General features: G+C 40.4%; 1 protein-coding gene across 5 annotated transcripts in view; it reads right to left on the bottom strand.

Moving 5' to 3' along the window:
• MFF (mitochondrial fission factor) overlaps nt 1-16,309 on the bottom strand; it is a 34,375-nt gene that overhangs the window by 17,268 nt on the left and 798 nt on the right. For 3 of the 5 annotated variants that reach the window (XM_026649970.2, XM_026649972.2, XM_026649973.2), the window contains exons 2-5: nt 13,429-13,594; nt 9,944-10,161; nt 8,017-8,189; nt 5,255-5,343 (exon numbers count right to left, since the gene is read on the bottom strand). In XM_026649970.2, the coding sequence (XP_026505755.1) occupies nt 5,255-5,343; nt 8,017-8,189; nt 9,944-10,161; nt 13,429-13,466 (518 nt within the window). In that variant the 5' untranslated portion in view covers nt 13,467-13,594. Of the gene's footprint in view, nt 1-5,254; nt 5,344-8,016; nt 8,190-9,943; nt 10,162-13,428; nt 13,595-13,728; nt 13,740-16,309 lie in introns of those variants that run through there. The other 2 variants (XM_024195234.3, XM_026649971.2) reach the window with 2 other exon arrangements.

Here is a 16,309-nt window from a genome sequence, read left to right as displayed (position 1 = left end):
ATGAGCGACAGGGGAAGGATCACTTGATGATTATCTGTTCATTCCCTCTGGGGCACCTGGCACTGGCCACTGTCGGAAGACAGGATACTGTGCTAGATGGACCTTTGGTCTGACCCAGTAGGGCAATTCTTATGTTCTTATGACAACAAATATAGAGGTTGGACAAACTACAGAATGCTTCCCTCTTCACACTCCCTCTCCCCCACCCCCCGCCCCGGTCTATAAATACTAAATACCACAGTAATGTTATCTATATACAAAAGGTTTTGTAAAGATTTCAAGGGAACCACTGAATAGAAACATATATTGTACTTCTAGCAGACATTTTGCATTAACAGCTGTACTGAATAAATTGAAGGTCTCACAACAAGAACTAGCTGCTTGAATTTGTATACCATCAAATTATTCTGAATTGTCTCTGAGAACGTCAATTGGCTTTACAAAGTGGGTAAATATTATCACTCAATTTAATGGAGGAAAACTGAGGACCAGAGAGATTAAGTGACTTCCACAATATCACAGAGCAAGCTAAAGTCCGAGCTGAGAATATAATCCAGAGCTACATGACTCTAAGGCCTGGTCTACACTAACCCCCCAAATCGAACTAAGATACACAACTTCAGCTACGTGAATAACGTAGCTGAAGTCGACGTACCTTAGTTCGAATTTACCGCGGTCCAGACGCAGCAGGCAGGCTCCCCCTTCGACTCCGCGTACTCCTCTTGCCGAGCTGGAGTACCGGCGTTGACGGCGAGCACTTCTGGGATCGATTTATCGCGTCTAGACAAGACGCGATAAATCGATCCCAGAAGATCGATTGCTTGCAGCCGAACCAGCGGGTAAGTGTAGACATACCCTTAGTCCTTGATCTAATCACTAGTCCACTGTACTACATCCAGTTCAGCGAGCCCCAAACTGGCTACAAGAAAGGATTGTTTTATAGGCTGCTTGCAAGGACAGTCTCAGAGATTATTCAAATCGTAAGATTTATTTGCTTTTGGATAGGAGCCAAACTACACAGGCAGAAAGACACAATTCTTATTAAGAAAGTTTTCTCCACAAAGGCAATTTGTTAACTTATATATCCCTCTAAACTAGATAATCAGTGTAAGAGAAACCCTTCTGTTTTGGTTCTGACCAAGCTTGGGAATTATTACGCAGACACAGCTTGAAGTTTCAGGGGCAGAAAATGAATTGTATGTGAAAACAGAAGTAGTTAAGGAAAACTGAATTGAGTTAATTCCCCTTCTGTGATCTTCCCTCGGGATTCAAGGGCATACAGCTATAGTTGATTCATTTGTTAAGTCTCTGAAGGTACTTCTACACAGCAATTGAACGCTTGTGGCTGGCCTGGGTCAGCTGACTTGGGCTCGCATCGCTCGGGCTACAAGGCTAAAAATTGCTGTGTAGACATTCGGGCATGGGCTGGAGCTTAGACTCTGGGACTCCGTGCTGTGGGTCTTTTATTCCAGTGTAGATGTACCCTAAAGTATTCTATACACAAAGTCAAGCAGATAGTATGGAGAAGTGGTATATGGAGTAAACATTTCATGTACAGCTCTCCCAAGGGAATTACATACAAGGTGCTCCTACATTTTAGTGTCTCACACTTGTCATTAGTTACTCTAACTACTGTACTATCTACAAAAGCTTTTCCTGCCTTTCTTTTGTCTTTTCTATTTTTGTAATTAAACATTCTTGGGATTTAATACTATTTTGCTGCAGAGATTTCACAAAAGGCATTTTCAGGAAGCATTTTAGCAGGTTTGTAACTATGGACTGCTTAAACATGTAAATGAAGGATGTGCATTTGGGATGAAATTGAACCAACTGGGAAATTATTGAAATAATAAACTAGTAGAGCTCAGCAACACTGTAAAATATTTAAGGTTTATGGTTGAACAATGTTTGCAGGAAGGCCAGTTAGACAACTGTGGAAGACGTAGAGGTGTCTTACTTATTATTCAGACTTGGATCTGCCTCATGCTTCTAAAGGAGCAAATTTCCAGTAAATAGATTTAGATAATCAGGGTGATTAAATAGCTTTAACACAGATTAATTAAGATGTATTAGGAGTTAAAGCATGTTCCATTTCTAAAATGTAAACTCCATCACCTCCTTCCCCCACAAGTTGCCAGAAGAACAGCATTTCTCAAACTATGAGGTTAGTCTCCCTGAGGAGGCACCAACCTCTTGCAGGGAAAAGGAGAGAGTCTAGAAAAAATTAAATACTCTCCTCTGCCACATATTCTTGCTGGACCACTTGTTTTAGAATAAAAAGTAATCAGTCCTTGGATTCAGTGTCAGTTGGTAATAACCAACATAAAGCTCTGTTTCCCCAGCTAAGTAGAAATGGCCAAGGGAAGTCCATACATTGAACATATTCTTCTGTTTTTTGCTTTGCAACTACACCTCTACCCCATATAACGCTATCCTCGGGAACCAAAAAATCTTACTGCGTTATAGGTGAAACCGCGTTATATTGAACTTGCTTTGATCCGCCGAAGCGTGCAGCCCCGGAGCGCTGCTTTACCGCGTTATATCCGAATTCGTGTTATATCGGGGTAGAGGTGTATGTTCTGAGTGGAAATTCTCCCCTCTTAACTTCTGCCTCCGCTTAAATTAAGAGAGAGTTTCCACTAATGTAAGCCCAAACATTTCTTTACCCCAGTACCTTACAGGAAGAATGAGGTGTAAAGTTTGAGAAATCCTGCAACAGAATTACAGGTAGAAGTCAGGCTCTCAGCATACTAAGAACTATTTCAAGTATTATGCATTGAATTACAGACACTCTGATTATAAGATTAGTAGTGCAGAGAGCTACATAATTAAAAATACTCTTGATTTTCATGTACTGTAATTAACAGTTAAGCTTATGTGTAGTCCTTAGTCGAGAAGGGTGACTGGAATCGTGACATCTTATTTCTTGGGACAGTATCTGATCTGTGCCACCTTAAATAATAATTGTGATTCTCTTAAATAAGCATCATATTAAATAAATGGAAGGTAATTTAGAGAACCATCATTACTGCTCAACAGTTAGTTATTGTACCAACACATGCCTAGTCATTACCACGTCAACTGGTCCTTACAAACATTTGAGAATCTAAGTATTACTGTCACTGTTCAACTCCCATCCAACTACAAATTCTCATGACAGCCACTGCATGCAATAGGGTAACAAGGAGATAAATGACAACACATTCAGCAACATCTGTCAACTCCACTCCGACCCCCCACACATACAAAATCAGGAGCAGTGCCAACTCCTTCCCTCAAATCTGGGCTGGCTCTTCGAAGAATGTTTTTATTTCTGACACTCTCACAGCACACATACTGGAATGTCACACAACCCATCAGCCCATCTTTATTCCAAAATACTATAGCTGTTAAGAGTCAGGTATTTAATGTACTTTAAGGACAAAATCTCTCTACATTTTTATCACTGTAGGGTCTGAGTGTACAATGACTCTGCAAAGTCATTTGTTTATGTGATATTTTGGAGGAAAAGATAAAAGCCCAAGCTGCAATTTGCAAAGGAACCTAAAAGTTAGGCACTCAACTCCCATTGACTTTCAGTGGGATATGGGAGCTTAATTCCTCTTAAATTCCTTTGAAAAATCTCAGCCGTAATCTGTACAGTGTTATAGCTATTTGAGGTACAACATGCTCCCAGAAAGCTTTAAAAAGCAGAATAGAAAAATCTTTAACTCTCCCCTTCCCCGTTTTAAAAATAGTTCCTAGAAGTGCATGAAAATCATCTTATGCCCTAGTTATGTAGGAATTATACCATGTTAGCAGGACTAGTTTAAGCCTGGTATAAACAGTTTGTCTGGCCAGAGTGGATAGGGAATAAGATTTAAAAATACAGTGTTCCAGGCTATGCTTCTGTCACTATGTTCTAGTCTAGAGAATATTTTTAAATGGTTTTGCTCCATCTGCACTAGTTATGCAAATTGTATTTACAATGGATTCTGAAGATTAATCTCCAGGTTAGATGGAGCCTTTATTGAGACACCAAAGTGGACAATGCACAATGATACTTGGCTGTCAGTCAAACCAGCACGTAAAGTTAGACCAAGAGGACAAGATAAGCAAGGGTTAAACATCCTAAGAGGCAAAATGTTTTGACAGGACTGTCTTTTTAATTAAAGGGTTTAATGTAACTTGAATTTAACCTGCGAAGTGTGGGCTCTTCTCCTGTTTGTGGAGGAAAGTGAATCAGACCCATCCAATGGCAAGAATAAAAGCCTAAAATGACTCAAATAAGCTTCTGTCAATAATTCACTATACCATGGAAACTGTGATCCTTACAGCTGAATAGAATGGAGAACTAGCACATATTTCATACAATATATAGGCTTATTATCCAAGTCACAATTGTTTAGATCCAGCAAACACATTCCTAATTCCAATTAGAACACAGGGGTGGCAATTTCAGACAGTAGCAGAAGGAATAGAAGGCACAATTGCAATGATTAAAAAAACAGCCAGCCTCTTGTGTTTTTATACCCTGGTGAAAAAACTTAACTGAAGTATACTCAAAATTTAACTATTTAAATGTTCTATTAAATTTCATCAAAAGGGGATGAGATGTATATGATTACATTTCCACATCCACCACACCCAATAAAAAGGGGTGTCTGCCACTTGCCCGCTTCTCAACATGAAGATATATTGATAGATTTCAAATAAATTATATTTTTATGACATTAGAGAAAATTACTTATGTAATTATGAGAGTGCACCAATTTCTTTGCTCTTATTCAATGGATCACACAAAAAGGTGGGGACATCTTTGACACACGATGTAAAACTCAATTTCTTGGAAGAATATCCTGAAACTTGGGAGAAAGTATTGCACACAAAATCATGATCTGATAATCTCTTTCAAGTTACAGGCAGACAACTAGAAGTCACATGGAAAAGCAGTTGAGCTAAAGTTGTGATCTGCAGCTCATGGCAAAAAACAGCAAAACCACAACTGAAAAAAGATCCTAAACTCCGAACAGAACAGGGAGATTGTATCGTAAATGAAGTCAGCCAACTGCACAAAAAAAACAGGGTTAAAGAGTTGATTATTCAGGAAACATATTGCAGTTCTATAATGTTCAAACTTGTGTTACTTACCTGGGATTCAGTGTTTGAAATGAGTATGTCAAACATCAATGGGAAAAGCAAACAGGAGGAAAGACAGAGAACAAAATACTAATCAAGTTGCCCTTAAGTCACTGCATCCCAGATCTCTACTCACATGGAATCGTTTCTGACCAATTGACCATTTTGGCGAACAGCGTTTTCACTCATGGAACGTTCTCTCTTCAATCTTCCCACTGAACGAACCTGCAAAAACAAAAAGAAGTGGAAGAGGTAGACAAAGAGAGGAAGAGAGAGTGTTTTTCAGGAGTTTTCCTCAAGCACTGTGCTAAAGGCTGTTCACCGAATCTGCTCTCAGAACACATTCATAGCTCTCATTGATATCAAAGCGAGTACAGAAGTGCACCGGATGGCAGAATCTGGCCCTGTTTACAGTATATAGAATTGAGTTTCTAATACAGTTTATCCCAAATGACTTGGTGCTGTCCAAGACACTTGAATAAATGGAATTTTAGATAGACAAAGTGGGTGAGGTAATATCTTTTACTGGACGAACTACTGGTGGGGAGAGAGATGAGCTTTCAAGTAAGTTTCCCAGACCTGAAAAAGAGTTCTCCGTAATCTCGAAAGCTTGTCTCTCTCCCCACCAGAAGTTCGTCCAGTAAAAGATATTACCTCACCCACTTTGTCTATCTAAAATTCCATTTATTCAAGTGTCTTGGACAGCACAAGTCATTTGGGATAAACTGTATTAGAAACTCAATTAAACGATATTACCTCACCACCTTGTCTCCAACTTCTGTGGGTGAAACAGACAAACTTTTGAGCTACACAGAGCTCTTCTTCAGGCCAGGGAAAGGCACTCAGTGACACAGCTAAATGCAAGGTAGAACAGATTGGTTAGCATAAGTAATTAACACACATTCTAAGGCCGTGTTTCTCAACGATCAGTCAATGGACCGGCGCTGGTCCCTGAGAGCTCCCTGACACAGATTAGGAAAGCAGCAAGCCTGTCCCTGGTATCAAACAGGTTCAGAAACACTGTTCCCAGGGTCTATTCAAGATGAAGTGGCCTGTTAATACCTCTGCAGTCATAGGACACAAAAAAAAAGGGGAGGGGGTGAAGACTAGTGGGTTACACATTGTTGTAATAAGCCATTAATCCAGCATCTCTCAAGACCATGATTTTTAGTGTCTAGCAAAGTTATGAATTTAAGCTCTCAGGCTTGTCTTTTGAAGGTGTTGCGAAGGCTTCCTTTGAAGATGAGGACTGAGAGGTCAGATATGGAGTGATTCTTTTGTGAAAAGTGTTCACCTATGGATGATATGGTGTTTTTGTTTTATTTTTCTGTGAGAGTTCATTTGAGAGTGTCGCAATTATCTGGTTTCACCCACACAGTTGCTATTGGGGCATTTAGTACACTGGATGAGGTACACCCCATGTTGTGACAGGCATGTGTAGGACCCATGGATCTTGAAAGGTGTGTTGTGGGAGGTATTGGAATTTTAGATGAATGAGGAGGCAATCCCTTATGCCCATTACTGCTTCTATTAACCATCCACACAATTACTGTTAGAAAGGATAGTAGAAGCCCATCAAGTCTGAAACAATAAACAGTAATTCTGTGTTTTACATATGCAGTTCAACAAACGTTTGGCTGCTTAGAAAATTGGAGACAGAACATATCTATTAAGTCATCTTATCCATCCCTAAGCCAGTGCTGTCTTGTTCCCTGAAACACATTTTTACAGCTTTATTAACAACATTTTGCTTACTGTTGATTATATCAACAATGGAAACTGGTTTTCATGCAGATCTGATACTTTTTTAATCCCGCTATTCTCTTGCTCTCAATAATATCCTGTGGCAATAGTTACACTGGTTAATTATATACTGTTTAAAAAAGAATCCCCTTTTATCAGTTTTAAATTAAATTAGTTGTCTTTCAGTTTCATTTGTTGTCCCTTTGTGCTAGTATTATAAAGAAAGGGTAAATAGGAGCTCCTGATTTACCCTCTCTAAACTGCATTATTTTATACCTTTATCATGTCATCTCTTATTTATCTGATCTAAAACAAAGTCCCAATTCCTTTTTAATCACTCCTATTATTGAAGTTTTGCATGTCTCTAATCACTTTCATTGTCATTTGCTGAATCCTTTCTATTTCTGCCATGTTCTATTTGAGATGAAGTGACTGGAATTGAAGTATTCAAGGTGATGATTTAAACAATCTTATGTCATTTGCCTTTTTGACTCCCGTATGCATTTATCAAATATTTTAATTGAACTGGCTTTAAGGACACTTAGTTTCCTGAGTCTCAGACTTAATTTAGAACCTACTGATGCATTTTCAACACACTGACATAAAATTCTGCATTAACCTGGACACCAAGATTTTTCCTGGTGCAATTTAAACATGGCCAAATTAAAGCATACGCATCTGGAAAATAGGGAATAAAATGAAAATACTGACAGCCATGGCTATAAAATAGACACTTACCTATTAGAGCTGGTTAGGAAATATATTTTATTTCCCACCAAATAATTGAGAAATTTTTTTTGCTTTCACTGAATTTTTAGGTTTTCGGTTTTCTGATAACCTGAAAAATGTCAGTGAAAACAGAATTTTCTTGTGTAAGTTTCCCTTTAGTCAAAAAAGGCATTTTGTTCTTTTATTTTTAAACCAGTTCTAACGATGGTATCTAGGTTCTATATTCACTTTAACTGCAAATGGTTAGAGGGTTATCTTATTACTAGTAAGTGCACACAGTACTTTGTAAAAATATTTTTATATCTACCCATTTTATGGTAATAAACCCATCTGGATCACAATGTAGGGATCATCCACCATTCCATTTTTCTTCTTCAGTAAACTTTCACAACTAGGAAAAAGTTAAAAATAAAATAAAATACTAGCCTCTTCACTCTGAGGTGTCTGCGTTGGGGGTCTTTCTAGATCCAGAAAATCTAGTGGTCGCTCGCTAAGTGAGATAACCCGGGGAGGAGTTTTCAATGACAGAGGTTTGAATGGAGCAGACTGTATAAGGTCCAGATCTGATGGTCTGGAAAATGGAATGTCTTCACTATTACCTGCAACAACATAGTTGAGATTACTTTAATCAGTATCAAGTAAACACATTAACAGGTGAAAAGTTAGTGAAAAAGTTCAAGACGACAAAGACATCCCTCACGCTTCCACGAATAGACCAAATGTTTGCAAGAAAATTTATGCCATAGGAACTAAGGAAATATAACATCAAAATATAATCAACTCAGAAAACCAAACAATTATGAAAGAAAGCTGCTAGTAGTCCCGCAGTTAAGGATATATTGAGATTTTTTAAAAGTATTTCCCTTAACTATATTTCTGTGCTCCAAAATATCCTTACCACAACCTGTTTCTTCTAGACCTAGCCGTTATTTGCCTCTGTATCCCCACTGAGATATATTCCTGTGAATTCCTGTTGACCATGATGAGTGTGGCCACACATTCCACAACACCTAAGGAACATAACTTCAGTCACCTTTAAACCTGCTGCGTGATGATAATTATTGAGTGACTTGACCACATTCTCATCATCCAAATAACCTGTTCATACAACTCAATTTTTAGATAGTTGTTTAAAAAACCCCAAACATCTGAAAGGTTTTCCTTTGTTGCCTTGGCAAATTATATATAAAGATAAAAATGCAGGAGGGACATTTGATACACAATTTTAATGAGAAATTTTTTTTTGGGGGGGGGGGGAGGGAGGAGGTTTAAGATAGCCATCATATACATAACACCTAACCTTAGAGAATATGATTAAGCCCACCTCTCTCTCACATGGTTTTTGCTTATTACAAGCCACAGTTATAGCCCTTTGACACACTTATAGCTTTTGTTCACTGTTACCTGTGTAGCATTCTCTGGACACATAATTCATGATCCTGGAAGCACCTGATTCACTGAGAGCATTCTCTAACCTGCAGAATTAGGTCTTACCAAAGCTCTCTTTGTTCAGATATAAAGATGAATAGAAGTTCGAATGTCTGAGTATTTCAAACTGTGGGACAAACGCGTACCAGCAACAAGCACAAGCTTTGAAAAGATGTAAGAACTGCAGATGTTCTTAAGCTTTATCATCATAGTATGATCAAATGCAGATTATTATATACCATAAGCTTATTATCCGTAAGGCCAACTCAGCAGCAGAGACATCATCAATATGATGTTGATGCTCCTATTAATCAGAATAATTTTGCATTATACCTAATGGGCCAGACAAAGTATACTTTTAGAATATACTGCAGTTACGGTAGCTTATTCCTATTATATTAAGAGTCAGAAGTCAGTCAGTAGGTATGGGTGGGTGAAATTCTGTGGCCTGCAATGTGCACGAGGTCAGACTAGAAGATCACGATGGTCCCTTCTGGCCTTAAAGTCTATGAGTACAAAGTAAATTTTGCTGGGGTCCATTTGTAGTACTCATAATTCAGGCATGAAAGACACAGTAAGAGTTTGGTGCATGTAATTATTTCAGCTTATTGTCAATATACATTCAGACATAGCACATCAAAATTATGAAACAGTGTATGTCAACATCTTGCCTTAAAAATTTATCCCAATGTCTCCGGTCAATAAAGCATTTTTCATATTTTAAGAAGCTTTAGAGGTCATAATTGATCAGCAGCTCCTATTTGGAAGATTGGGATAAATTTCACAAGTCTTTGTTTTTGAATAATATTTTTTTCCCAAAACATCACTAAATGATTTTTTAATCCCCCAAAACAAGCTAAATTGGACATACTGCAAATCAGCATAATGCTTTAGTTGCTACTTTTACCCTACAACGTACACATACCTGCCACTACAATCCTCTCTGGAACCTGCATAGTTACACTGGCATTTGGAAGTCCTTCTTGGATACCTTGCTCAAGGTCAGCAGTTGGTGGAGCTACCTTTAATTTTTCTGGTACCCTCATTCGCTGGCTGATCCCTTCAGTGTACTCAATTTCATACTGAATTCGATTAATTTCTGCCATCTCAGCAGCTGGAGATGGGAACACTGCCCCATTCATTCTGATGAAAGAAAACCAAAAAGCCGTGAATTATTAACTGACAGCAAAACTAAACATTAGGTGGGTTTCTTTCTCGATGCACAGTAGAGTTAAGTGGATAAATTTCTCCAATAACTGGGCAAGTGTCAGATCCCCTTGACTGAGCACACACAATATTTAGTGAGAATAACTCCAATGTAAATTCAAAGAGCAAAAGTTTCCAGCTGCAAAGGACTACAGCAATGACCCATATGCTACCCAAACCCCACACTGGGGCTGTGCAGGTGATCTGTTGGCTCAATGGCGACACAGGGCTGCCTGCAATTCCTTACACAACATTGATAAGGTTTCCATGCTAGCCCCCACAAAGGCTAGGACAGAAAGCTACATTGAATAAGAAGTCAGGGGCACAGATGTGTTTATGCAACACCAGTATCCCAAGCAATGGGAATACAGGGGCTGTGGCTGCTATTTCAGCCTATAGGATGGAATGGTGACTGCAGGCTGCTGGGTGGCGGACAAAGGAAAGGGACAGGGCTGCACAGTAGCCTCGCAACATGGCCCTGAGTTGGCGGGGGAATTCACTTACACAGAACCCAGTTTTACCAAGAAGGAAGTTTCTCACCAATAAGCTGTAAAATCAGTTTCAGAAATTCAGCATTCCTACAACATGGCCTATTTGATTTATTCAGAACTTCTAGTTTAAAGATAAGTTACACCTCTACCCCGATATAATGCAGTCTGATATGACGCGAATTCAGATATAACGCGGTAAAGCAGCACTCCAGGGGACGGGGTTGCTTTACCTCGTTATATCCAAATTCATGTTACCACAAGCGGTTCCTCTGCGCCCGCCCGTTACTTGCTGCAGCCCTCCCCGGGGCCCCACGCCCCAGCTCACCTCCGCTCTGCCTCCTCCCATGAGTGCGCTGCAGCTCCGCTTCTCTCCCCTCCCTCCCAGGCTTGCCGCGCCAAACAGCTGATTGGTGCAGCAAGCCTGGGAGGGAGGGGGGAAGCGGAGCTGCAGCATGCTCATGGGAGGAGGCAGAGCAGAGGTGAGCTGGGGCAGAGGGGGGGCCCCGGGGAGGGCCGCAGCAAGTAAAGGGGGGGCGCAGAGGAACTGCTCCCTGTTCCAGCTCATCTCCGCCTCCTCCCCTGAGCACACCGCTGCCGCTCCGCTTCTCCCCCCACTCCCTTTCCAGGCTTGCCGGGCCAAACAGCTGATTGGCTCGGCAAGCCTGGAAGGGAGGGAAGGAGGGAGGGAGGGAGAAGCGGAGCGGCGGCGGCACGCTCAGGGAGGAGGCTGAGGCAGAGCGGAGGTGAGCTGGGGCGGGGAGCAGTTCCTCTCCCTACCCTGATATAACACGGCCTCACCTATAACACGGTGAGATTTTTTGGCTCCCGAGGACCGCGTTATATCGGGGTAGAGGTGTATTTTGTAAACTTACAGACTTTTTACTAATATGTATCCGATGATCTGGACAGACTAAAAATATATCTACAATATACAAACTGAGTGCTCCCGAAAGTGGAAATCCTATATCTGCAGAACAGATACACCATGGGAAGAAGCAGTAAGAGTTTTCCCACACTGCCAAACCAGAGTACAGTATTTCCACCCTGAGATGGAGGGGCCCCTCTAGGAGCATGAAGGGAATTCAGTTTGCTTGACCATAGTCTCATCACAGAGGCAAGAGAGTAACAGTAATGGTGTTTTTTACAATATGGATAGTACAGATCCTAGTGGCCCAAATGAGACTACTCACTTATATCACATTCTCAATTTAACAACTTTCTGAAAGGAAAAGGATATCTGAGTATTTCCATAAAGCTATCAAGCACTGGAATCCAAACATAGAGACAGTTTCTCAAAACAAAGCATCTTCTAAGATCTGTAAGTCATTTGGGTACCTTTGGTTAATTTGCATATTAAACCAGAGAAGTCAGCCCATTGCTGATCTGTAATTATAGTGAAACTAAGTTATTGATATATTTACTAATAATATATAGGAGAGATGCCTTTCTGCATGTCCCATTCATACCCTACCACCAAAATTAATCTCTGAGTTTTGTATTTTGGGTGACTCAAAAAGACAGTTTGATTACACAGGAGACAGGATTAAATTATGAAGTGGAAACAAATGTAAGTGTGCCAGAGATAAGATCCACCTTGGAACCAATACAGGGATACTCAGGGTGGTGATGGGGATTCCCCAACACACTATACCCCTGGCAATTAGAAGGAATCTCACCAACCTGAAAACACATAACACAAGAACCAGTGGTCAGGTCACCCAATGAAATTAATAGGGAGTAGATTTAAAACAAATAAAAGGAAGTACTTCTTCACTGTAATGCATAGTCAACCTGTGGAACTCGTTGCCAGGGGATGTTGTGAAGGCCAAACTATAACTGGATTCAATAAAAGAATTAGATAAGTTCATGGAGGATAGGTCCATCAGTGGCTATTAGCCAAGATGGTCAGGGATGCAATCCCATGCTCTAGGTGTCCCTAGACCCTCTCACTGCCAGGTACTGGGACTGGACGACATGGGATGGCTCACTTGATGATTGCCCTGTTCTGTTCATTCCCTTTGTAGCATCTGGCATTGGCCACTGTCAGCAGACAGGATACTGGGCTAGCTGGACCACTGGTCTCACCCAGTATGGCCATTCTTATGTTTATGTCTTATATGTTTATATTTAAAACCTCACACAAGCAATCAGGGAAGGAAAAACACCCTGGTTTATGCAAGCTTGCAAAAAAATTACATTTCTTTTCCTTCATTGGGCTGAGAACCATGCAGAGTTAGGCTGTCTGTATTAACTCCTGCAGGTTGTACAGCTCCAATAGAAGGAACTGACAGAACCCAAAAATCAGGAGCAGAAGTGGGTCCATATCTCATTGACAGGCACTCACCAGTTGCTCAAGCAGCTCTGCCACACTTAAATGCATAGACTTTAGCCTCTCCCTCCACCCCACCCTTTTGGTCTCAGAGAGCAGATTTACCCTTCCTGCTACAATAAAGTAGCCTGATGTATTGTGGCCAAAGTACATACTGTCTTCTGAGATTTCCACACCCCCAAAAGGCCATCTACAGTTCAGGCAGTAGAAGCAGTAAAGCACTTCAAGATCTTTTTGAGCTGAGAGTCCCTATGCAAATGAAAGTATTTAATTTTAACAAGAACTTAAAAATACCAAGAGTATCCTATGGCAACAGCCTTGTTAAATGGCCACAATCTATTAAGTGTTACATGTACCAGATGAGTTCTATAAGATTTCACTAACCTCCCTAGAGGTGATTCACTGCTTGTTCTTTTGTTCATTTTGAAATATTTGCACAGCTATAATTTTGTAATCAAATATCACTACACTGCAGCACAGTTTACTTTACAACACAGTAAAGTTTGGATCTGTTTTTGTACATAAGACAGCATGACAACTGCTTTTCCAGCTGTAAAAAAATAATAAAGAACAGCATTAGAAGAGTCAACTTCATAAATATTTAGAAGCTAAATATCAGTTTCATAATGCGAGTCTGGCAGTACTTGCTAAGTATCTACAAATACAATACTTCAATATGCTCACATGCGTCTTAAGATTCAGACGTAATTTCTGTAGAATTCATTGATTTTCTAAATGGCAGAAAGGAAAAACAGTGAGATTTCAGCTGCCGAATCCTTACAATACTGAAGCTTACTAATTAAACTAGAGATGTATGTGTATGGGGGAAAAGAAGAGGAGGTCCGTAATAAAAGATGTTGCTCGATATTAGAAAGCAGAATAGTTAGCACAAAGACCTAAGGCTGAGATCCTGCAACCTGCTCCATAGTAGGCAGATTCCTTCACCTGTGCAAAACATTGGGTATGTCTACACTGCATTTAAGAGTGAGCCTCCCAGCCCGGGTAGACAAACCTGTGATAGAATGCTAAAAATAGCTGCATGCCCCTGGGTCTGAGCTTGGATGGCTAAACTGAGCCTCCACTGGTGCTACAATGTCCACACCGTTATTTTTGAGCATGCTAGTGTGAGTCACACTAACCCAAGTCTGTTTAGGGGGCTTGTTTTCAGGTGCAATGTAGACAGCCTTAGTGACCCCAATGGCAGTGCACTTGTACAGAGCAGTTTGCAGGATTGAGGCTTAAGTCAGAAGATGTAGATGCCCATTCCACTCCTGATTTAGTGTGTGACCTTTGACCTATCCGTGCCTCAGTTTCCTGTGTAAAATAGCAACAATATTTAAACCAACTTTGTAAGCCATATTAGATCTTAAAATAATAACAAAAAGTTCATTACCATCAAGAGATCTCAAACTGAAAGCACAAATTAGAACAGTAAAATTCTTAGCTCTTTTATGGTAAATGAAAAGTAGAACTGTCATTATGGAAAAATCTGAGTGGTTGAACAGTATTCAAAATCAACAGGGAAAAGGACATTTTAAGATGACATTTAAAGAACTCAGTGGTTGTAAAGGTGGGGGAGGAATGAAAGTTTGAGAAAGATAAATCATCACAAATAAAAACATGACTAATTATACAGAATCATGGAGAAGGGATAGAGGAGGCCAATGAGAGAGTGCACACAGGAGTGTAAGTGGGAACCCACGAGAGCTATTTTGAATAGGATTTGGAGATGAACATGAATCAAGTAGATCGAGGAGACAATACAATATGACACAGACTTCTTGGAGCCAGAAAGTAGCATGCATATCCCATTCTGGATCTCCTGAAAGGGATTGTCATTGTAATGGCAGTTTGTGATTAAGGAGTGTATATGGATGTGTATATACAAAGTTAAACAAAGGATTAATTTGGACACCATGATATGGCAATCGCCAGACACAGACAAGAGAGATGAGGGAGAGAAAAAGTTTGTCATAAACGACATGACGGCTTTGGAAGCAAAGTTAAGAGGATGTATTATGGGACACAGAGGATTGCTTAACTGTCAGCGCAACAGTCACTGAAGCATTTAGAATTAGAAGCTATGACGTAACAAAGCACTATCAGGGTGATTGGAGGGGGATCATAGAATATCAGGGTTGGAAGGGACCTTAGGAGGTCATCTAGTCTAACCCCCTGCTCAAAGCCGGACCAATCCCCAGACAGATTTTTGCCCCAAATCCCTAAATTAACAGCTACATGTCATCTGCACACAAGGGATAAATACTGAAATGCATTCACCATGATACATGTGTCAGACCTATTTATGCACATCACCTCTTCACATCATATACATGGAAGGAATGAAAAAATGTTAGCGAGGCTTTGGGTTCCTATAATATTTAACGAATGCAAGAGAGCGAATGCCACTCTGCCAGCAGCAGCTATGAAGCTGCAATGCATAGCGAAGATCCCAATTGGGGCAAAGAGGTAGCTTTACAAGCAAACATCTTTATTTTTCTAGTAGAAGACAAGTATTGTAAAATTAGCACACATGAGAAAAAAGGCTGTAGTTTGATAAGCTGCTACTTTGAAATATCCAGATTGTCACTGAAAGGCAACACTTCAAATAATGCTGCTAACAGAGTGACAATTACTAAAGTTAAAACAGAGTAAAATGGAAATTCACTGGGCCTGAGTCTGAGCTAATACTGGTATCACAGCACTGTTTTCTGCTGAATGTGTCCTGATTTACAGGGGCATAAATGAGAGGGAAAAAACAGGCCCAGCAGGTTAGAGTATTACATAATCCTAACCATTCAGGTCTCATAACTATTTAAGATGACATTTAAAACTATTTTGTTGATAGAGGATTCCCCACAATGTAGATATACCCTTAATGTTTAGGATCTTTCAAAATGTGAAGTCAGGGGCATCCAGCCCCTGAGGGGGCTACCGAAAGCAGCACCCCCTATTAAGCTAATATATTTAAATTAAAATAGTGTGGGCAGAGAAAATGGAAACACATGGGGGGGGAGGGCATGAGAAAAAGAAAATGGGCCAGCTAGGGGTATAAAAGATAATAGATAGGCAAAGAGGAAGTGAGAGTGGCAGAGAAGATGGGATGGGCATTAAGAAGATGCGAGAGGGCGAAGCTGGCTAGGCAGTGAATGTGAGTGGGCACAGCTGGGGGGTTGTAACAGGCCATGGAACAACAAATGGGGGATGGGCATAACAGAGGGCTAGAGCAGGCGGGGGTAACGCTGGGGGGGCCTGTAGCTGGGAG

Source organism: Terrapene carolina, unplaced genomic scaffold (assembly GCF_002925995.2).
Source record: "Terrapene carolina triunguis isolate 2854851 unplaced genomic scaffold, T_m_triunguis-2.0 Scaffold88, whole genome shotgun sequence".
Classification (NCBI taxonomy): Eukaryota; Metazoa; Chordata; order Testudines; family Emydidae; genus Terrapene; species Terrapene triunguis.
This window is presented reverse-complemented; position numbering and strand designations above follow the sequence as displayed.